At 39.8% G+C, this 25,326-nt stretch overlaps 1 protein-coding gene across 1 annotated transcript in view; it reads right to left on the bottom strand.

Annotated features, from left to right (window-relative positions):
* LOC136884879 (angiotensin-converting enzyme) overlaps window positions 1–25,326 on the bottom strand; it is a 354,345-nt gene that overhangs the window by 70,433 nt on the left and 258,586 nt on the right. Inside the window, exons 6-7 of the mRNA XM_067157178.2 lie at window positions 16,840–16,937; window positions 11,852–12,024 (exon numbers count right to left, since the gene is read on the bottom strand). Coding sequence (XP_067013279.2) covers window positions 11,852–12,024; window positions 16,840–16,937 — 271 coding nt within the window. The remainder of the gene's footprint in view (window positions 1–11,851; window positions 12,025–16,839; window positions 16,938–25,326) is intronic.

Below are 25,326 nucleotides of genomic sequence, written 5' to 3'. Positions count from 1 at the left end.
GTTTGCAAGAAACCAAAGAAGAAGTGCAAGCTCAGTGTGAAAAGATGTCACAAAAGATCGTTATGATCGAAGATAGGGTCAATCAGGTGGAGATGGAGACACGTGATAACCTTACGGCGGTTAGCACTAAAATGCAGGAAACCATGGAAAGGTTGGACCAGGGATTCAAAACGGTCGAGGCCAACCGGGTAGCAGACCAGGAAAAGGTGACACAACAATTCGCTGACATGAAAGAAGACATAGTTGAATGGCAGGTGGACATGAATAATAAATGGGAACAGTTAGATAAAGGCTTGATCTCTAGTGAAGAAGGGGTTAGAGAAGAGGTGAAAGAAGTCGTAAATAAGGAAATACACCAGTTGCAAGTACAAAGTGATAACTTAGCAACGTTAATAAAATTCGTGACAGAGGAACAAGGCGAAATTAAGAAACAGCTGGCTCAAACTACGACACCACAGGTAGTGACAGATGCTAATCCGTTCCGGAATTTGTTGATTAACAAGGAATCCGATACTCCATTAACTTCAGTTGGAGGTGGACAAACAGTTGCTGCACCGGCAAATCTCATAAATGTGCTTAAGATTACTGACGAACAACCGAGAAAATTTAACGGGAGTGGGTCGTTAACTCCAAAAATGTTTCTGAAAGATCTTAAGGCCTACTTTAGGGAAATGCAAGTACCTGAAGAAAAGAGGTTGAGAATCGCAGAAAGATATCTCGAGGGCTCTCCTAAAACATGGTTTATTGGTTTCCGATTTTTATTTGAAACTTTCGAAGATTTTGAAAAGGCATTTCTGAATCGGTATTGGGGAAGCGACGCTCAACAGAATTTAAGGCTTGAGTTGTATTCCAGAAAGTACAATTCCAGTATGCCTACGAGATACAGTGATTACTTTTTGAACCAGCTGGTCAAGATGAAAGAGCTAGATAATCCTCCTTGTCAACAGGAGTTGGTTCAAGCCATAGTAAAGCAGTTTCCTCCAGATGTACAAAGGATGATGATCACCGCCAAAGCACAAAGTCCTGAGGAAGCGGAAGGAATTTTGCGACAGCTGGACAACACTGTAAATATGAGCACTCCGAGGCAAGCCAAGGCCACAGAGCACAGGGCATTTGTAGTTGACACGGTGAAGGCAAGTGATAAACAGGACGGAAAGGGACGTGACACTGGCACGATTTCAAGACGACCACCGAATGAGAGGAATACATCAAGTGGTCGAGAATTTTATGAACATCGGCAGTATCAACAAAACTACAATTATCCCAGGTCATATTCGAGAAGATACTGGAACAAGGAGCAAAATAGATACCAAAATAGGAATAGAAGTCAGCCATATCAACGGTACAGTCGAAGAGGAACGTGGAGTGATCATCCATCGCAGAGATCAGGCTACAGGAATCCGGAATACCGAAATTATGAGAAGAAAAAGTATGTGCAGGAACTGCGGGAGCAACAGCAACAGCAAGAGCAACAAAAGTGGAAGCAAGCGTTGGACAGACAAGACTTAAATCCCGATCTCACTGGAGCAGAGAGTATAGGATTTCAGCGAGCAAGGAAGCAGGATGGTCGACGCCAACAATCGCTTAATCCAATGGCTCAAGCTTACCCACTTGGAGGTAATAGTCAAGAAAAGAAGAAGAGCACCAATTTTGAATTCTCAACTAAACCTAACTGGAATTAATAGATGAAAATGCTAATAAAAGGAATTGAGGAGAGTTCAGGGAAGAAGATTTCATCGTCCGCTGAGAGTGGGAGAACTTGTATTGGTCCGACGTCCAGCTACTTCAGTACCTGCAGCTAGATACTATGCTAAATTCGCACCACTTTACATAGGCCCATATCGTGTCACTCAAACCTTTAACAACAATGCATACAAGATAACGGATCTGGACGGGAACAACGAAGTCATTTTCAATGCTTCAAACTTGAAACTCTATAGACAGCCACGACACGAGGTTCCACCACAAGTTAACATCGCCGAACAGTGGGGAAAATCATCAGAAGAAGATGACGTCTGTTCCGAGAAGGAAGAAGAAGATGCGGAGGACACGGAGCCGTCATCAGATGAGGAGGCGACATCCCTTGTTTCCGAGGAAGAAGACAACACCATTTCGGCCCAACGCCAGGGAGAAGAGAGAAGAGAATGCTGTCCAGTATGTCTGCAAGAACAAGTAGAATTGAGGAAAGTTTTACTAAATATAGCAGAACAGTTAATAGAAGAACAGAGACGCCTTCTTCAAGAGAATCAAGAGCTCCGGAGTAACTTGCTTAAGTCAAATAGAGCATAAAATAGTGCAGACTCACAGATGGTTGCAAGTGATGCACACAAGTTACATTATCAATATGGAGGTGGAAAAATTTTCTCGATACTCTCAAAAATTTTATTTAAAGTGGGAGAGTGTTGCACCCATCGGATGAGTCTGATTGGCAACATTTTAATAAATTGTATTTGTTAATAAATAGTAATAGCCAGCGTTCTTAAACAAAGGGACAGCATTGGAAATTTCTGGTAGCTAGCTCGTGAGAATGAAGCCTTGATAGGAACCCACGCTTTTTTTCTCTGCTAAAAATAAATTATTGGGACACCTGTTATTGCGTCATCTTTTGGAACTGCGTATTAGGAGTGGAAAAGTACTGGCAGGAGTGACTGAGATGGAGAATCATGGTTCTAAATACCCGAATCCCCTTATTTTGGAATGAACTCGTCCATATAGATGAACAGCGGATCAGATTGCTGCATTTAAATAATTTCAAAATTAGCGCGACCAAATGATATGTGGCTTGTAATTAATCCCTGTCAGTATTTAAGGAAGATTATATTAAGAGGAGATGTCAGTAATTATTATAGTAATTCTGAACTAACTTATTGGTTTGTGGCAAATGGATTGGAATATTGTGTATCCAGATGTTTGTTATCACCGGCAGTGGGAACCCCATTGCCAGCGTGGAGAGTGGTTTATCAGCGCGGCAGAAGATATAGTCCAACTAACGCCTACTGTATTGTAAAAGAAATTACGAACAATTTTAGAGTCACGATGCATCATGGCAGTAACAAGAATTGATGCAATTTGTGTGTACAAAGCATTTCATGTTTTTGGTAACTTTGCTTTGGAGCTACCCAGCATTCCTTTGGTTGGGATTTTTAGTGGCAAGAATTAGTGTTCCTACGCCGATTAGTGCGCCAACATCCCCGAGCGGTGGCTTCTCACGAATCAGTCAGCAGTAAGAGTCTAGTGGCGGTCAGACGTGTCTTAAATTTGCTCCGCACTTAAGTACGATTGTGGTAAATTATATATATTTATTAGTACTGTGGAGGAGGAAATGAATGTTATAAACAGAAGTGTAGGTGGTAAAGTTTTCGAAACCCCACAAGTGAGTGGAGGAACAGATTAACAAATTATACAAGTGTCTAAATCTATGCAGGGTAAAGAAATGAAACTGTGAATTATGCAGAGTTGCATCTTATGTGACGTATTTTCAATATGTAGCCCGCAGAGCAAAGCAGACAGTTCAATAGGCATTGGTAGCCCGTAAGTGTGGAAACATTGCCTGCTACAGCTGATTTGTTAGTGGTGTTTGAAACGTGGAGCGAAGAAAATACTTTTACTTTCTACGAGATATTTAGCTCAAGTGGGGGTAGTCACTTTCCCCAACGGCGTGGTTCACACAAAGGGAGCGGTTGAGCCCATGCAAGACTTCGCTACGTGAGAAGCAGCAGTGTGTTAAAGCAGAGTACGTAAAATCCAAGTTCCAAAATATCTGAGTACTGCGTATGTGTGTATATATGTATTACAGTGTAGTGTCTAGTTTTAAAACAAGTTGTCGTGTTTAATATTATGGGTAGGAAATAAACGTGTGCAAAGTGTCAAACAAGAGTGGAAAGTAGTAATATAAGCCAATGCCGGATACAGCAAGAATGGTCAATGATATTAACATGTTGGTCATGAATCTGTAAGACAACATGGCTGCCTTTAGTCCTGGCGATCCCGAAGTGCCCTCAATGTGAGTACACAATCTCATGTTTGATTTAAAATCTAAAGCTTTCCTTTGATAATGGTATCTTTATTTAGATAGGTATGCGAGTGACGATGATGTAACTGTAAACCCGAGTACACAGCCAGAAAATTAGGATAATTCTGTTTATGAGTAGTGTAAATATTTATTATTATTATTGTTGTTATTAATCGTGTGTGTACTAAATTTGATCTGTTAGTATCGAACTAGTTATTTTTTGAGGCAATTATAATGAATGATTCGCATATACCTGCATTATTATTATTATTATTAGTAGCATTGTCAGTATTGCATTTAGGCGGAATTTTATTTGTTTCACGCAAGCACAGTTATCGTGGTGGAGGAGTGAAGAAGTCAATAATGATAATAAAACATATATATATATATATTCAATAGTTACTGTCGAGAATTCTGTTGGGACGACAGTAACACTGATACATCCACATATTGGTTGCTATGGCAAGTAACGCGGTTAGACAGTTGAGTGAACAATGCTAAATAAAAGGATTTATTTTTGGCTCAGGTAAATCAAAGTGTTGTCGAGTAAAAGAAACGATATTGAGCAACGGTAATTTATTTGAGATGTCGGAAGGTCCGTAGTTGGGAGTATATGGTAACACATGAGGTTGTTTACCTGAAGATAATTATGGAGAACAAAGAGTATGATGAACATATTCTCAATAAATAATGGAAATGTAGGTATCAGCGTGAGAGCTGAGATGCATGCAGAATAAGAAATGGTGATGACGTCGTAAATGAATAAATGTGAGGAAATAAATAAGCCAGTTAAAGAAGGTATACGAGTTAAAAGGACCAAATGATACATATAAATGGTTTAGCCGTGACACAATATCGTTCTATTTAGAGAAAGTTATAGTACACATTTAAATGATATTTTAAAGCTAGGTTGGTAACATGGATCACGCAACTGGGCTGGTGTGGATGCTTGCCAGTAGGAACTATTTTATTGGTTTTAACAGATTATTATTATTATTATTAATATTAAATATATTTATTACTTTATTTGCCTCGTATTAGCCATCATTTAGGTACATTCTTTTATTGTCTGTGCATTGTCTATGCATTTTATTCTGAAGAAACCACAGTAACATTTGCAATGGGTCATGGCTATATTTCAGCGAATTATAATATGTTGAGACGCTGAAATAAGCCAAACGTGTGGTGTGTGCTGGTGACAAGGTTCATATATGTATATATTAGTGGAATTTTAGGTATTAGGTTAGGATTTCTGGCTGCGTTATCTCGCTTGGTGTACATATTAGCATAAATTAGTGTATGTTTATTTAAAGTAGGAGAGTTTGTCTTTTCCAGATTAATTTTACGATATCTAAGTAAGGGTCACTCGCATATATCGAAAGTAAAGCTTTAGATTTGTGTGCAACAACAACCAAGGTCCATTATGTGAGTTAAAGTTACTGAATTCTCAGGTTAAAGCAAGTATTGTTTATTGCACCTAGAAGGAAGATATTGAAATTATGGGAACTCAGTAACGGTTTTGATAAGAGAAATATTATTATTATTATTAATATTGGTGAACTCTATTATGAGAATTTCATGGTTATGCCTTTACACAGTGGATTAGGTATTTCATTAAATTATGGCAAATATGGTTTTATAGATAAAGAAAACCCAATAAGCACTGTTAAGAAAGATTCTATTCAAATGGTGTTACTCATGGCAAATGAATGTTCTAAGATAACTGACATAAACATACTATAATTTATCAGGATGGTGGATCAAGAGTACCGTAATTACAGGTCATGTTAAGATATTATTATTTATTATTGTTATTATTATTATTATTATTATTATTATTAATATTGAATATTATTATTTAACATTTTACCAATGAATTTCACAAGCAATTAGGGAGTCTTGATGAATACCATATTAATCACTTGTGTCAATCAATTGTGGATTTATTAATTAATTAAATAATTTACATTTTATATTTTTTTTTATTCAATTTATCTACGATTTGGTTAACAACAGTATTGGATTTTGGTAGGCGATTATAAATTCTTTAGGATTTTTTTTATGATATCTAACATAGAAATAACATTCATTAAGTGATATTACTATTATCGTTTCAATTATTATTATTATTATTATTATTATTATTATTATTATTGTTATTACAATATTATTATTATTATCATCTCGATGCATTGTAAATTCACTGATATCACTATATTGGAGGATTTGAGTCACAAGATAATGATTTCCAGTGGTCAGTTAGGCAATTAATTATGTAATTAATAAATTTGAGTATAATCAAATTAGTAAAATTAATTAATTATTATATTAGGGTAACTTTTGGTATGTTTGTTTGCAAACTTATTTCACATATCTGAGAGGTTAGTAGTGACATTCCTAGATTTTGATCTGTGCAAAATCGTCGTATTATTTCAATGATTATTATTATTATTATTATTATTATTATTATTATTATTATTATTATTATTATTATTACTATTGTATTACATTTTAGGTTGGTTTTCCAAACTACAGATATGCATTTGGGATACACTGTGGAGACTTTCCTGTATTCTTTTAATTAGTTTACAATGTAATTCAGTGATATCAAAATAATTTTATTAATTAATTAATATCGATATTTTTTTTAATATATAAAAAAAAACAATTTTATCTATTATAATTATTTTGACTGATGGCAAGCAGTATTTTGATGAATAACTTGAATTGGCTGTATAAAAATTTATTCACATCAATATTATTATTATTATTATTATTATTATTATTATCATTATCATCACTAAATGTTCTCATGAGTATATTGTTATTCAATTGATCCACTTGGTCTATAAACAACATTATCCTAGCAAATGTGTACAGTTACACAGACATTATATAATTGGATGAACAAATATGGGAAACATCATTTAAACAAATTTTATGGGAAATTATAAATATTATTCTTTAGGGATTAATGAGGTAGTCATGTGTGTCATTATTGAGAATTCTAATTGTACAGTCTCATAAGGTAATAATGTAACATTAACCAATCTTATTTTACATTTTATAAAATTTATTTACTTTTCTCTTTTGATTTATCAATAAAATTTTATACACATATTTAAACTCAAATCAGTCTGAGTCATAAATTATTGTAGTCAATAGTTTACCGAATGCACTATCCCTATGCATCCTGATTCGACGACAGGGACTGATCGCGCCTGAGAAGAGGACCTCACCATCTTCGGTAAGTATTTTTTTTTAGGGCAGCCGAGGCAATGTTGACATCTAATCTACACCGAAGGAGCTCTGCAAGGGTGCAGTACATCAAACACAAATTGTTTATTGTACAGTTGGTGAAGTGAATTTGCAGGAATGTGCCGTGTGGTTGTGGAATATTGGAAGTGGAAGACGCATTGATGTTAATATGTGTGTCCAACATGTTTGATTTTGGAAACAAGTGCGAAGAGAGTACGTTGAGCGCAGGTGCGATGCTATCCTTACCTGACTGGTCAAACAGTTGTATCATAATGAAAATCTAAACTCTGATTGGTGGAGAACCTGTATCATAATAAAAATCTGAACTCTGATTGTTGGAGAACCTGTACCATAATGAAACTTGAACTATAATGAGATTAATTAAGATTCAGTTTTCTGGCATATAATATTTATATTTCGGCATTGTCGAGCAAAAAATATTATTTTATACGCCCGGAAATGAATTTCAAGGAAACATACCTGTGAAGTGATACGCCATTGCCCTTTGTGAACCTCTTTATGCAGCCATAAGCTTTACAGGAGACTGGCATTTTCCTTCAGAGAAGTATATACTTTAATTTATCGGAAAGCACCAGTAGTGACAGTGCTAAACAATCCAGCTTTTGCCAGACAGCGCGCTCGCTCAACTTCGCACTCGACTGCAGCGCCAATGCTACCTCTAGTGATTATTCATTAACTCTATGCCATTTGCATGGTGTGATACGAAGGCGGATCAAATATAAACGGGAATTTGAATTTATCGCTGTTGTTAGTAATAATTCTGAGGTGGGGTTTTGCCAGGATGTTAGTGGGGTTGCCTGGAAAAGGGGTTTGCGCGCGAAGGACGGTGGAAAGCTGGGCTGCTTCAGTACGCCATGAGTGAGCAAGAGGTGCATACGTCTGTTGGGCAACGCGTCATTGTCAAATTTCTCGCAAAAGAGGGCACCAAACCTTCCGAAATTTTGAGACGGCTCAGCGCACAGTTTGAGAAAGAAACACTTTCGCAGACCGAGTATATGAGTAGGCGAAAACATTTGTGGCAAAAAGAGAAGCTGAAACTTTGTTGCCATTCGTGACATTATTGGTGAAGATCGGCGAATAAAAATTTCGCAAATTGTTTTAGCCGTTGGAATAAGTTACGGAAGTGTTCAAACCATCATCCGAGATGAACTCCATTTCAGAAAATTGTCTGCTAGGTGGGTTCCTCATCTCCTCAACCAAGAACAAAAAGCTTTACGTCAGGAAGTCTGTTAGAGACTCCTGCGTCCCTACGAGGAGGAAGGAGAGGATTTCTTGCATCGTATTGTGACTTGTGACGAAACGTGGGGGCATCATTACACCCCAGAGTCAAAGCACGCAAGCACGGAGTGGCGGTGAAGAGACGAAGCAGGTCCAGTCAAGGCCTGCTGGAAAGGTGCTGCAACCGTTTTATGGGACTCCGCAGGCGTTTTGCTCGTGGATTTTCTTCACGAATAAAGGGTAATTAATGCAGCCTATTACCGTTGCCTTTTGGATGAAGCAAAAGCTGCATATCGCAACAAGCGACGCCGGCAACCGATCCGAAACGTCATTCTCCTCCATGACAATGCAAGGCCGCATACTACCGCTTTAACGCGGGAAAAAACTGGAGGAAATTCACTGGACACCTCTGGAACACCCTCCATACAGTCCAGAGTCATCACCCTGCGACTACCATTTCTTTGGACTACTCAAACAAGACCTAGGAGGACAGCGGTTCGATGATGATGCAAGTGTAGAGGAGTTCGTGTGCAACTGGCTCCACCACACGTCCCTCTTCCTTCTATCAGGACGGCATCAAAAACTTACCAGTCCGATGGAGAAAATGTGTATCGAAGGTAGGACACTATGTAGAAAAGTGATCGCTATATGTGTACTGTTTTGGATGATACAATAAATTTAAAAAATTCCCGTTTATATTTGATCCGCCCAATAAAATACCTTTCGCAAAAGTATTAGCATTCATGATTATTATCAAATCATAATAACACATACTACTAACTGCTGTTATTATACTGAAATTTTATTAACATAACCGCTCTTTGCAAGTCCTTTTTCGCGATTTTTGGGTTACCGGCACTTCATATGCACCTTAACAAAATTAGTTTGCCTGTCATTTTCTTGAAAACAATTGGGTAACTGCATCATGTAAAATTAAAAAAAACTACTGCAATCTCATTAACATGCTGGGCTGGGTAGCTTAGGTGGCAGAGCGCTGGCCTCCTGAGCTCAAGTTGTGGGTTCGATCCTAGCTCAGTCCGGTGGTAATAGAAGGTGATCAGATACGTCGGCATCGTGTCGGCAGATTTATCGGCACGTTAAACAGTTCACGAGAGACAAAATTCCGACACTTCGGCGTATTCGAAAACCGTGAACGTAGTTAGTGGGACGTAAAAGCAATATCGTTAGGCCTATTATTTATTCTCCTAGTTACCGAGCTTGATAGCTGCAGTCGCTTAAGTGCGGCCAGTATCCAGTATTCGGGAGATAGTGGGTTCGAACCTCATTGTCGGCAGCCCTGAAAATGGTTTTCCGTGGTTTCCCATTTTCACACCAGGCCATAAGATCTATCTGTGTCGGTGCGACGTAAAGCAACTTGTATATACACACACATATATATATATATTCTCCTAGTTTATTTTATTAAACACAATAGTCTACAGTAAGCATTTGTCTCCCTTTCTTAGGGCGGTAAACAAAGTACTTCAGCCAGAACTTCAGAAACTGAGATGTTTCCTTGTATTGTCAGTTCACTACTTTGATCAATATTGCATGTAAACAATTATAACCCTCAAGCCGATAGGCACACTCAGTGTTTAATATACTCTAATTACCTATAATACTGGTTCTGTATGCATTATTTTTCACCAGGATGTAATAAAGAAGGATTACATGTACCATTGGATTGAGTACGATGTTTTAACATTTTAGCAGAAAATATTTTGTGAAAAATCATTCCTTTATATCTGAGAACTTACAAAATGTGGGTTCTCATTATTTACCCCCCGCCCCCGAAGTCTTCAATTATACTAAAACGTAAAACAAATGATGATGTTGAGGTTGAGAATGATGTATACTACTCTGAAGAAAATGGAAATTGCACCACCCAGAAGGAGTGGTGCTACATTGCTGCAATTGAACATGCAGGACGAGCGTTCGGTCGTGCTTCGATGATTATACTTTCAGGTCCCTCTGACCGCTAGTTTGGACAACAATCAATACAGGATGTGCCCACCACGAGCTATAATACATTGATGAATTCGTCGAGGCATGGAGTCAATAAGGCACTGGGTCGCTTCCTGAGGAATTGTGGCCCATGCTTGCTGCACTGCACGGGTCAGTTGTTCCAGAGTTGTAGGTGGCTGAGGACGGTTGGCCAGTTGTCAACCCATCATGTCCCACACATGCTCAATAGGACTGAGGTCCGGGGATTTGGCAGGCCATTCTAAGGTTGTGATGTCGTGGACAGCTTCTCTGGAGATGCGTGCAGTGTGAACCCGGGCACTGTCCTGCTGAAACATCCCATTAGCAATGTTCGCCATCATAGGGTCAACCACTGGATTGAGTACCATATCAACGTACTGTCGAGCAGTCATAGTGCCCTCAACAAGCACTAATTGTGTTTTCACATTAAAGCCAATAGATCCCCAGACCATAATGCTTGGTGTTGGCCCTGTGTGCCTCTCGGCAATAAGATCTGGGCGGCCCCTCTCCCCGGTACGTCGGCGCACACGATTCCGGCGATCACTGCGGGCAAGACAGAAGCGCGATTCATCACTAAAGACGACCCTATGCCATTCGTCGACCCACGTAGATCTTTCTCGACACCAGGCCAGCCTTACACGTCGCTGTTGTGGGGTCAATGGAACATCTTCTGCAGGGACACGGGCTCGTAAGCCAGATGCACGCAGGCAATTACCAACTGTTTGTTGTGTAACGTGGGGTGTCACAGCTGATAGAATTTGCACTGCTGTTGCATGGGGTTCCATCCGGACCATCCGAATGATGCGGCGATCTTCTCTTACAGTTGTCTGTCGCGCTGGGCCTATGCCAGGTCTACGAGTGTGGGTACCTTCATTTGACCACTGCTGCCATACACCTTGTACCGTAGATGCCTGTCGGCAAACTCGTGCAGCGACAGTCCTTAGAGATAATCCAGCCTCACACAGCCCAATTATCCGAGCCTTCTCAAACGGCGACAGTTGTTGATAGCGTGCTCTTCTCTGTCGTCGAGGCATGTTTGATGGGGAACACTTCACCACACAGACTGCAACTCAACTACGCTACACCAGAGTCCGTATACTGGAGTTGATTCCTCCGCGACCAATCACGTGGGGAGACCTGTAGCAACAATCCAATCGGTCTGAAACTTTGATCGTTTACATACCTACATGGCATCGCTCTATAACTTCAAAATCAACAAAAACGGCCAATGCCTTCATGGTGTTGCAATTTCCATTTTCTTAAATGTATTACAACATGATTAAAGCATTCACGTAATATTAGCTCATTTATGACTAGTGTTCATTTTGAAACTAACGTAACTAGGTGTAATATACCTACCTGAAATCAGTCTTGATGCAGAAGTCCCAAGCTGAGGCATGGCACACCACCTCTCGGCCATCTGTTGGCCTCTCTAGCATAGCCTTCTCGCCATAAGACACGCTATTGTCGATGAGACCCAGTGACTTGTAGAACTCATCCGCCTTCACGAACATGCGATATGGATTATAGCCCTGAAATATATATAGTTTAATGTTTATGTAATCCTTTCTGTGCCATAAACATTGACCAGAATGCGAAGAAAATATAAAAGCTCTCCAACAGAATGATCCAAATAAAACGGGTGGTTTTAAAAATGGCAACTGTTCATACTGCACGGGTTTTGACGGTTTTAAACCATATCAGCAGTGGCAGGGATTACGTGAGGGGGGGGGGAGGGAGAGAAAACATCACACATTTACTTCGTTTTAGCTGACAAACTAGAATTTATAGGAATTATTTAAAAAAGCAATTTGTACAAACCCTGTTGACTTATCAAATAATTCTTAATTTTTAAGAAAAAATACTTAGCGGAAACTGGCACAAAATATCATTCGTCACGACTAACCTATTCGTACAGCGCCACAGCAAGTAGTGGAGTCTCGCGCAGCAACGTGTAGGCTATCTTCTTCTTCTTCTTCTTCTTCTTCTTCTTCTTCTTCTTCTTCTTCTGCTTGCATGTTGTTGGGCTTAGTTGAACTCTGTACCCAGTAACCACACTTTTTTGTATTGCATTTGTTTGTGTTGATATAAAATTCGTAGGTTGGTAATCTTGAAAAGTGAGAGAGTTGGAAGTTGGGTTTAGAGGCTAAGGATGTGGCAGAGGAGTGTGTTTGTGCTCGTAAAGGATGATTAAATTATTATTCTAACCCGATAGGAGATTGTAAAAAACGTTTAGTTTCGCCTGTATGTGATATCGAAGAGTTAAGGTTCGGTAGGTGAGGTTAGTACTGTTGATTTTCGTATGAAGGTTAAAGGAATATCCGGGGTATGCGTTGTATGTGTGGTAATTTAATATAATTAATGAAATTTGGGAGTAAGTATGCGATTGTGACTTATAATGCGATTTTACATTCGTCAAGAAAATTAGTATATTAACTAAAGGCTCTGTAGGAGTGTGAATGAGGCAAAAGACACTTGCTGGTAGAGGATTGTTTTGATCTATTAGTGCTTGGAAAAAATCTTTCTGTTGGTTGGAATGGCTACGACATTGGAGCACTATGTGGTGAATGGTGCCACTAGGTTGCTGACAGGAGCAGATATCTGTGTCACTGATATGAAATCGGTACTTATATTCAGGCGTTAGCGCATGGTTGAATCTTAAGCGGATTATTGTAGTAATATGCCTCCTAGAGTAGGGGGCTCGTTGAAGCTCCGGTTGTAGTTGGTAATAAGATTTGCCCTTCGTTTTCGCGAAATTTTTCCAGAGGGTAGCCCATTTTTGAAGTACGTTCTGTTTGATAGTAATCCGTGTGCGGAACGGCGAGTTGATAAGCAACTCCTGTACCTGTGGCTGCTGCCTTTGTTAAACGATCGGCCTGAATGTTACCGGGTAACGTGTAGGCTATCATGTGCTGTGACGAAGAGTGGCAGGGGTATATTTTTACCAAGGTCTAGGACACTGAGGTGTGAATCGCTCGCTTACCGTGCTCATTCGTCAGACTTGCAGTCTCACTTAGGAATGTCAGGCATGTCAAGGATACGATCTGACTGACGGGTTTGAGTGCATGAGAAATGGCTGCTACGAGCGCTAGACCAGGATGTTATCAGGTAGCGCAAGCCTCGAGGGGTACATCATAACGACGGTTCTTCTTTTCCTACCCCTTTTCCCACACCAGTGGAGTCGCGGGTGAGAACTGCGTCGCACATGTGGATTTGACCCTGTTTTACGGCCGGATGCCCTTCCTGACGCCAAGGGATGTAATTACTATTGCGTGTTTCTGTGGTGGTTGGTAGTGTGGTATGTTGTCTGAATGTGATGAGAAGAGTGTTGGGACGGACACATACACTCGGTCCCCAAGCCAAAATAATTAATCAGAAGCGCTTAAAATCCTGACCCGGCCGGGAATCGAACCCAAGACCCTCTGAACCGAAGGCCAGGACGCTGACCATTCAGCCAACGAATCGGACTGCTCCGTACAGTACATGCATATATTATTTCATATAAGGACACACAATGAGGAAAGCAACGGGAAAGTACCTCACTCCTCATTTCCCTAGTACGCCTCTTCAGTGACACCTAGGCCATCTATGACAGCTAATTTTTAACCTGTTGAGGATCCAACCAGCCTTCGGGCTGAATACCCAACATACATACAAGGACACACATAATTAAATGAGTTCAACACGGCGTTTACATAACATGTGTGAAACAACATGCTTTGTAATCACTGTATAGCAGGAAAATAAACAATTTTAAATGTTATAATTAATTAAGGCCACGGCCGCTTCCTTCCCACTCCTAGCCCTTTCCAATCCCATCGTCACCATAAGACCTATATGTGTCGGTGCGACGTAAAGCAAATAAAATAAAGGTGTAAGCAATAATAAAAAGGCATTTTTAGGGACCTAACATAGTCAACGCTCCTATGGACAATATCATGAAGCGAAATAATGCCTAATACTACGCCGCTACGCTTCTGTAGCAGAACAACATGGTAACCCTGGAGTGGTCGCAATGGGTCTATGAGACCCGGGCGGGCATACTTATTTGTGTTCCTGTTGTTGGAATGCACCGAGCGCTTCCCCATCCCTGGTAGCCCGCTCTCAGTTGCCTTGGAAATTTTGCACGTACAGGCTGTTCAGGGTCTCGCAGACCCGGTGCGACTGTTAACGTTGACTTTTTTTTTTTTTTTCAAACTTCGCATTGTTAGTTTAGTACACTTTTTCTTCCGTGTAACAATGGATGAAGCTAACTCTGCCTGGATTCGTTCCATGTTGGAGGAATCTGAAAATGAAGAAGCTCTTAGTCATTTCTGCCCGACAAACAAAGAGGAAGACATCCTTCATCTGCCCCGAGGGCCAAAATTTCATTTGCGGAGAACATGGACAATTTTTCTGCAGAATGTGCATAGAAATTGATTAAAGTGATGTTTCCCTGTACTTAGATGTGTTTCTAAAACTAATTTGATTTTGATGTTATGTATTATGATACATAATTCACACATACCTAAAAAATCCATATTTTTGTACCAATAGTTCAAGTGTGAAATTCTCAAAAATATGTTTTATTAACATACATACATACATACATTATCATTATAGACTGTTATGCCTTTCAGCGTTCAGTCTGCAAGCCTCTGAGAATTTACTAAACGTCGCCACAATCCTCGATTTGCAACTAGTTTTGTGGCCTCATTTAGTTCTATACCTCTTATCTTTAAATCGTCAAGTGTGTAGAAAATAGATGAAAGTGTTGCTTTGTGCATGTAGATGCAGGAAAAAGTGAAAAAAAAATTATGTGAAAAACATTTTACTGTTACCATGTTTTATCTTTCACAAGTTCACAGAAAACAATCAGTTTTTCAGTGTAATTATTAAAATACATTTTTGGTTAAGAAACGGGATAGTTAAATATTGTAGTAATGTAAACTGCATTAAAATAAATGAAATAATGTCCTATAATACTGTAATTGGAAATAAAGTATAAAAATCTAATAGTAAAACTCTGAGAAAAAATGGGTAAGTAAACTCGTGTCCTCATCCCGAGGTAGTGCAGCTCTTTTCAAGCACACCCCCATTGGAGGTGAGCTGCATGTACCATTTCAACCACATACCAGCCCTCCTGCCATTGTTAAATTTCTGGCAGTACCGGGAATCGAACCCGGGCCCCCGAGGACGGCAGCTAATAACACTAACCGTTACGCTACGGAGGCGGACAGAAAAAAATGGGTCTGACGGTGAGAGACCCGGTGCGACCATTAATATTGACAAAACCCATGCGACCACTCCAGAGTTAAAAAACATGAGCAAAACGAAATAGGCTACGGTAAAAATAGCATCTCTTCAATCAACCGTGTTGACACAAAAGTACACAAATACAAAAACACTACGCAATTACTGTGTCAATCCTTACGCCACAGCTTGTGTAGCTGTATGATTTGGCATGTCACGCAAGGAGAAGGAAGGAAGCTATTGGTTTTACGTCGCACCGACACAGATAGGTCTTATGGCGACGATGGGACAGGAAAGGGCTAGGACTGGGAAGGAAGCGGCCGTGGCCTTAATTAAGGTACAGCCCCAGCATTTGCCTGGTGTGAAAATGGGAAACCACGGAAAACTATCTTCAGGGCTGCCGACAGTGGGGTTCGAACCACCTATCTCCCGAATACTGGCCGCACTTAAGCCACTGCAGCTATCGAGCTCGGTATGGAAGGAAGCGGCCGTGGCCTTAATTAATTGCCTGGTGTGAAAATGGGAAACCACGGAAAATCATTTTCAGGGCTGCCGACAGTGGGATTCGAACCCACTATCTCCCGGATGCAAGGTCACAGCCGCGCGACTCTAACCGCACGGCCAACTCGCCCGGTAGTCCCATAACTGATTGTAGGTGAGAGTACATACGCTACGTGGCTACCCTCACTACTGTATATCCCATCACTCTACTTCTACTAAAATATTTTCATTCCTCCCCTGAAGGGGGAGGCGGACCTCCTAGACGGTGACGCCGTCTGTCAGGCCAGGAGATTTGTTACGATGAAGGAGATGCGCGGAGAAGGTAAGAGGGTTTGCGGCCGTGGCCTATACTAGGAACTGTCCCGCCATTCGCCTTAGTGCAGGAGAATAGAAAACCACGGAAAAACATTCTCAGGATAGCCAACGGTGGGGACCAGCCCGTACCGAATGCAGGGGCGTAGAGCCACGGCAGAGCCGCGGCCACCCCTCCTCTGCTCAGCTGGTCGATCGAAGTGCAGAGCTGTCGGACCAGCCGAAGCCCACTCTAACACTAACTCACAATAAACCTCAGAGGGTACTAAAACTGGTGGAAGGTGCCACTGGATCTCACTCACCTGTTTCGTGAGACTGTCGGTAACATTCACTGAAGTGGCGTTCTCATATGGCTTCAGGATGTCGAGGATATTGCTCCAGGACTGTGCCCACATATTACCTGCAAATAAGGCAGAACAGTATTGTCAAGAGATTATATTATGAATAATAAAGTTTGCTCAATAGAACGTAGGCAGAGCTGACAACGTCGCAAATAACTGACGGTATAGGCAGGAGCTGGCAGCACTGCATGGTTTGGTGTTTGTAGTAACAGCTCAGAACGCTATCAGTCTCAGAGCACACCCGCTAGAGGAACAGTTGGAGCAGCATTCGTGTTCCGTGGTTACGTCCAAACGAATGTAACGTGACATGATTCAACTGAAGACCTCCACGGAATAAGGATGTAACAAACAACTCAGTAGTTTTTAAGGACAGAAAACAGTTATTTTCGGGGTCTATTTCATGTTACACACTACTGGAATCAATTGCATATGCAAGTGTACAAATTAGTTCATTAGATAGCTTGGATTCAGGAGGTCAAATGGACTGTATCGTGATTGACCTATCTAAGGCATTTGATAGGGTGGATCATGGGAGACTACGGCAAAAATGAATGTAATTGGACTAGACAAAAGAGTAGGCGAAGCTTTATCCGTCCCTCTAATAATTAAGAGGGGAATTCCTCAAGGCAGTATTGTTGGACCTTCATGTTTTCTGATATATATGAATGATATGAGTAATAAAGTCGGAGATAAGGCTGTTTGCAGATGATGTTATTCTATACAGAGTAGTAAATAAGTTATAAAATTGTGAGCAACTGCAAAATGACCTCGATAATGTTGTGAGATGGACAGTAGGCGATGGTATGATGATAAGCGGGGTTAAACGGAATGGCCTAGGGAGCGGTGATAAGGGAACAGGGAACTGGAAATCAAGTAGGGATGACATAAAATTGTTAGTGTTGAACTGTAGAAGTATTGTAAGGAAAGGAATAGAATTAAGTAATTTAATAGATATATATTTACCAGATATTGTAATAGGAGTTGAATCATGGCTGAGAAATGATATAATGGATGCAGAGATTTTCTCACGGCACTGGAGTGTGTATCGTAGAGATAGGATAGGAAGGGTGGGAGGGGGAGTGTTCATTCTGATGAAAGAAGAATTTGTAAGCTACGAAAAAGTTAAAGATGAGACACATGAAATTCTAGGTGTGAGGCTCATTTCTAAAGATAATAGGCAACTTGATATATTTGGAGTGTACAGATCGGGAAAGGGTAGCACTGACGCGGATTCAGAATTATTTGATAGGATAGTCAGCTATGTGGGAAACGACATGGAAAGAAATGTGATTGTAGCGGGAGATCTGAATTTGCCAGGTGTCAATTGGGAAGGAAATGCGAACGACAGGAAGCATGACCGACAAATGGCAAATAAGTTAATATGGGAAGGACAGCTGATTCAGAAAGTGATGGAACCAACCAGAGGGAAAAATATCCTGGATGTCGTGCTGATAAAACCAGATGAGCTCTATAGGAAAACTGAAGTAATAGATGGTATTAGTGATCATGAAGCTGTTTTTGTGGTAGTTAAAAATAAATGTGATAGAAAGGAAGGTCTTACAAGTAGGACTGTTAGGCAGTACCATATGGCTGATAAAGCAGGCATGAGGCAGTTTCTAAAAAGTAACTATGATCGGTGGAAAACGGTAAATAAAAATGTAAACAGACTCTGGGATGGGTTTAAAGAAATTGTTGAGGAATGCGAAAACAGGTTTGTACCGTTAAGGGTGGTAAGGAATGGTAAAGACCCACCTTATTATAATAGAGAAATGAAGAGACTAAGAAGGAGGTGCAGACTGGAAAGGAATAGAGTTAGAAATGGCTGTGGAAGTAAGGAGAGATTGAAGGAACTTACTAGAAAATTGAATCTAGCAAAGAAGGCAGCTAAGGATAACATGATGGCAAGCATAATTGGCAGTCATACGAATTTTAGTGAAAAATGGAAGGGTATGTATAGGTATTTTAAGGCAGAAACAGGTTCCAAGAAGGACATTCCAGGAATAATTAATGAACAAGGGGAGTGTGTATATGAGGATCTTCAAAAGGCAGAAGTATTCAGTCAGCAGTATGTAAAGATTGTTGGTTACAAGGATAATGTCGAGATAGAGGAGGAGACTAAGGCCAAAGAAGTAATAAAATTTACATATGATAACAATGACATTTACAATAAGATACATAAGTTGAAAACTAGAAAAGCGGCTGGAATTGATCAGATTTCTGGGGATATACTAAAGACAATGGGTTGGGATATAGTACCATATCTGAAGTACTTATTTGATTATTGTTTGGTCGGAGGAGCTATACCAGATGAATGGAGAGTTGCTATAGTAGCCCCTGTGTATAAAGGAAAGGGTGATAGACATAAAGCTGAAAATTACAGGCCAGTAAGTTTGACATGCATTGTATGTAAGCTTTGGGAAGGCATTCTTTCTGATTATATTAGACATGTTTGTGAAATTAATAACTGGTTCGATAGTAGGCAATTCGGTTTTAGGAAAGGTTATTCCACTGAAGCTCAACTTGTAGGATTCCAGCAAGATATAGCAGATATCTTGGATTCTGGAGGTCAAAGGACTGTATCGCGATTGGCCTGTCTAAAGCATTTGATAGGGTGGATCATGGGAGACTACTGGCAAAAATGAGTGCAATTGGACTAGACAAAAGAGTGACTGAATGGGTTGCTATATTTCTAGAAAATAGATCTCAGAGAATTAGAGTAGGTGAAGCTTTATCTGATCCTGTAAAAATTAAGAGGGGAATTCCTCAAGACAGTATTATCGGACCTTTATGTTTTCTTATATATATAAATAATATGAGTAAAGGAGTGGAATCGGAGGTAAGGCTTTTTGCGGATGATGTTATTCTCTATAGAGTGATAAATAAGTTACAAGATTGTGAGCAACTGCAACGTGACCTCGAAAATGTTGTGAGATGGACAGCAGGCAATGGTATGTTGATAAACGGGGTTAAAAGTCAGGTTGTGAGTTTCACAAATAAGAAAAGTCCTCTCAGTTTTAATTACTGCGTTGATGGGGTGAAAATTCCTTTTGGGGATCATTGTAAGTATCTGGGTGTTAATATACGGAAAGATCTTCATTGGGGTAATCACATAAGTGGGATTGTGACTAAAGGGTACAGATCTCTGCACATGGTTATGAGGGTGTTTAGAGGTTGTAGTAAGGATGTAAAGGAGAGTGCATATAAGTCACTGGTAAGACCCCAACTAGAGTATGGTTCCAGTGTATGGGACCCTCACCAGGATTACCTGATTCAAGAATTGGAAAAAATCCGAAGAAAAGCAGCTCGATTTGTTCTGGGTGATTTCCGACAAAAGAGTAGCGTTACAAAAATGTTGCAATGTTTGGGTTGGGAAGAATTGAGAGAAAGAAGAAGAGCTGCTCGACTAAGTGGTATGTTCCGAGCTGTCAGCGGAGAGATGGCGTGGAATGACATTAGTAGACGAATAAATTTGAATGGCCTTTATAAAAGTAGGAAAGATCACAATATGAAGATAAAGTTGGAATTCAAGAGGACAAATTGGGGCAAATATTCATTTATAGGAAGGGGAGTTAGGGATTGGAATAACTTACCAAGGGAGATGTTCAATAAATTTCCAATTTCTTTGAAATCATTTAGGAAAAGGCTAGGAAAGCAACAGATAGGGAATCTGCCACCTGGGCGACTGCCCTAAATGCAGATCAGTATTGATTGATTGATTGATAAAAGTCAAGTTGTGAGTTTCACAAATAGGAAAAGTCCTCTCAGTTTTAATTACTGTGTTGATGGTGTGAAAGTTTCTTTTGGGGATCATTGTAAGTATCTAGGTATTTATTTATTTATTTATTTATTTATTTATTTATTTACTAGCTGATGTACCCGTGCTTCGCTACGGGATTCTCAGAAAGACTGACTTGGTGGTTTTCCTAACTGAATTCAACATAGGTCATTGCAAAAACGTCAGTAGGAATGTAGCGATTGAAAGTAATGTTATCATATAAAATACTCGATCAAATGAAAAACCGCACACTTTCTCACTTTCAACGAACAGTACTACGGTGCCGATCTAACAGTCCAAAGTTCCAGAGCTGGAACAACCAGGTCGCAGACTGCCATGAACACTCCTCTGTCATTATTCCGTTAAATATCCACGCACGCTGCTTATTCCAATCAGTGCCTCGGAGTAGGGATTGAACAGCTCGAATGCTATGATGCTTTTTTTTTTTTTTTTTTTTTTTTTTTTTTGCTTTACGTCGCACCGACACAGATATGTCTCATGGCGACGATGGGTTAGGAAAGGCCTAGGAAGTAGAAGGAAGCGGTCGTGGCCTTAATTAAGGTACAATCCCGGCATTTGCCTGGTGTGAAAATGGGAAACCACGGAAACCATTTTCAGGGCTGCGGACAGTGGGGCCCGAACCCACTATCTCCCGATTACTGGATACTGGTGAATGCTATATTTGAACCAGTGTGTTACGTACCTGCAGTATCAGAAAATGTATGAACCAGAGGAACGGCATGCTAAAGAAGAAAGTTTCCCAACTCCCCAGCTATTTCCCGCCAGTGTTCAGTCAGGCTGTTATACTCGGTTATACTCGGTACGCAGTAGTAATCCCATCTATCCGAGTTGAGCGGCACTATAAGAAACGAAGAACATAACAACAAACAATGGTCAATGTAAAGTAATTGTTGATCAGTGTTAAGCGCTTTGGATATTGTAGGCCTTCTGAAATACCACTCTCATCATAGTCGGTGCAGTAAAACTGAATGAAACATTAATGATCGGAAATTGTACTGTTCATAACTTTTGTTATGTAGTACCGTACTTTTCTATAGCACCAATAACATAGGTACCAGTATTTAAAATTAAACTTTAGGCGCCTTCCCCTAAACTACCATTTCATCTCGGAGAAAATAAAATTATTTACAGCCTAGACTGTAGTTTCTTATCCCCGACTCTATATAGCGGTTTTCATTAAATTCTGTTACCCATTTTCTCTTGGCTCGGCGTTGATATGGACTTAGCAACAAAAATACAAATTAATTAATATCTGTGTTATCATAGCCGGTATGGTAAAAATGTATACGATATAAATGACTGGAAATTGAATTCTACATAACTTTAGTTATATAGTATTTATCGATAAGACCGTTAATAATATAAATATTCGATAATTAAATTTAAGGCCTTCCCCTAAACTACCATTTCACTCAGCGTGAATAAAATGACTTATAGCCTAGATTGTAGTGGCTCATCCCCCGACTTTACATACCGATTTTCATTAAATTATCTTCAGCCGTTTTCTCGTGATGCGTGTACAGACAGACAGACAGACAGACAGACAGACAGACAGACAGACAGACAGACAGACAGACAGACAGACAGACAGACAGACAGACAGACAGACAGACAGACAGACAGACAGACATTACGGAAAAGTAAAAAGTACATTTTCTTGTTACTATGGACATGACCGATACAGAAATACCATTCTTTTCAAATTCTGAGCAATGTACAGACAAAACTCTTATTTTATATACTAGCAAATGTACCCGTGCTTCGCTACGGTGTTCAACATTGTATTCAAATATCGAAGTAAACAGTGTACATGCAGTAAATAAGATTGTTTTAAAATTGCATGTCTCTTAGCGTTATCCGAGAAAGAGCAAGGGGATGTCCCCATACGTTGTTTCAAATGTAAAGTGTTTGTTACGGATTTGTGATATAACGGCAGGCTCACTTGCCTACTGCCATTCACAATCGAGTTGGGAAGTTTACATTATAATTGGAGGCCCCATTGCCTACTGCGCGGTCACAATCAAGTTGGGAGTGTTCGTTACAATGGCAGGCCCCATTTCCTACTCCCAAACAGATTACAGTCGAGGAGATTTTATTATAATGGCAGGCAAATTCCCTACCACCATTCAAAATTGAGTTGTGCCGTTATCATTATAATGCCAGGCCGATTTTCCTATTGCCAGCCAGCTTACTGCCAGTCACACCAAGTTGGTGAGTTTCCATCAAAATAGCAGGCCACTATGCCTAATGCCAGTCACATTTTAGATGAGGACATTTGTTTATAATGGCGGGCAACCTTGCCTTCTGCCAAACACAATCGGGTAGGGAAGTTTTACACAAAACTGCATGCTCACTTGCCTTCCGCAAGTCAAATCGAGAAGCGAAATATTCATTACAATTGTAGACCTTCCTTACTAATGACAGTTACACAGGAGTTGGAGAAGGGCCCTTTCATCCAGCCAGTCAAAGTCGGTGTGGGAGGTACTGATTACACTAGCAGAGCCACCCTTTCTCGATCGCTACAAATCGACATCATTGAATATATATAGATCGACATACGAAAGTATATGCGTTTTTACAATATTGAAGACCTTCATTTACAGATTAACTGCTACTAAACGTACGTCATATCGACAAAGAATTATACTATAAGACACGCCGGATTTAGTGCCCTAAATGGCTGGTCCTATGATATGTCATCTATTCCAGGGCCAGACTGAGTTAGAAACGTGGAACAGGGTAACGTTTTTGTAAGATTATCTCATATTACATTACTTTTCGGATAATTATGTGACAGCTACATACATAGCATTTGGCTCACATATGGCTACTGGGTGGGCCAATTTTCGTGAAGAGTTTGATGATTCTGTATTTCATATAGGTAATCGAAAGTATGAATTATGCTTGTGAAAATTCCAAACTGACTTAACATCGATTAATAGAGAAAAATCAAGCGTGAAAGGGATACAGATACGGCAAAAAGTCATAAGATCAAAGTTTGTAGATCATTCCAAATTGAACGGAGATTGTGCAATCTGTTATGTGATAGGAATTTCCGAACGTCTGCACCATCATTAAAATTGCCTGCATATTTTGATATTCTTCGGGGATAAAAAGTGAAAAATGTAATAATCTAGGATGTTCTCCGTTCGTTACAGGCTAAAACGTATAATTTTGTCAAATTTCAATTATCTTCTTTTTTTCTTCTGGCAGATTATGCCGCAATCTGGATTTTGGGCGAGGCGGTTAAAAATTAGGACTTTCAGGAAACTAAACCAAAAATTGTGCAGATGGTCATTATTACCCCTTAAACGGAAAGCTGTACGAAATTTTCGCCAAAATAGTCAGTGTAGTGGCACACAGTCGTTACGATTTGATTTATATAGATAAGGAATCTTCTCCATGTAAAACACCTTTGTGGCTATGTCCGCTGGACTTAACCTGCAAAACTGACCATTCATGGTATCTCCTTTATTAATCCTCCTGACGAAAAAATGCACATGAAAAAAAGGTTTAGAGGTGGAATTCCATCACGTTTGGTCGATTTCCAGTCAGGTTGGTCTTGTTCTGTATATATCGTGGAAGAGTAAAATCACCATTTCTGTTCCCTATAAACCGCCAGTCCATTCCGGAACACGAAATGTTATTTACGTTTAAAACCTACCTTTGGACAGGTGGATGCTAAATATAAATTTTGGTTCGAATGTCTTCAGTAGTTTTCAAGTTGTAAGGAATACGCTTTACACGCACCCGCTCGTGAGTTAAGTCCGATGGGACTTGTACAGAAAAACGGTCCGTTAATGATATCTCCCTTATTAATCCTGGTATCGAAATGATGCACATGAGAAAAAAAGTTTATAAATTAATTTCTACCAAGACAGGTAGATTTAAATTAACGTTGGTTGTGTATATTTTGTGGAAGTGCAAAATTACTGTTTCGGTTTCGTATAAACCCCCAGTCAGTTCAGGGATTTTGAAACAATATTTTCCCTAAAACCTATCAAGGACAGGTGTATTCTAAATATGAGTCTTGGTGGAAATACATCCAGTAGTTTGTAGCATTCGCGTACATACGGCGTAATTAAGGAAGAAAATAATACAGTTAAGAAAGTTGCAAGTAATAGAAAATGGATTATAACTGAGGACAGACAGATAACGACAAATATGTAAATGCCAAGTTAACGTATTGGAAAATCAAATCCCCTCAATAAATTATGCTAGTGTGTGTTATGGATATAATAAAGCGGTAACAGAGGAGAAATTTAGATCCAGTGATTCCTAGGTAAACAAATAATAAGAAGATGACTAATGGTGTTATTACCTAATCTATTCGAGGGCGGTTATAACATCCAACGATATTCCGCCAATATCCCGCAGATAGGCCGATTGACGCCTCTCTTGCCTTCTACCCGAGGAACAACCACGAATTTAAAAGCATGATGAGGAAAATGGCAATACGTTACTTCCCTGCTGGCATGCAGTCAGAGACGTTGCCATGGTAACCTGTAGGTTCGTTGTCGTTCTGTCGGTCACTCAATGCAGAGCATGATACCAGCGGAAAATTGTAAATTTCTCCGTCATGTGAAGAGTAAGGTAAATTATGAACATAACGAAAGTTGTTTATAATGAAGAGACGTTTCACGTACGGTAAA

This window comes from Anabrus simplex, chromosome 1 (genome assembly GCF_040414725.1).
Source record: "Anabrus simplex isolate iqAnaSimp1 chromosome 1, ASM4041472v1, whole genome shotgun sequence".
NCBI lineage: Eukaryota > Metazoa > Arthropoda > Insecta > Orthoptera > Tettigoniidae > Anabrus > Anabrus simplex.
Note: the sequence above shows the minus strand (reverse complement) of the source record. Positions and strands in the feature narration are given on the sequence as shown.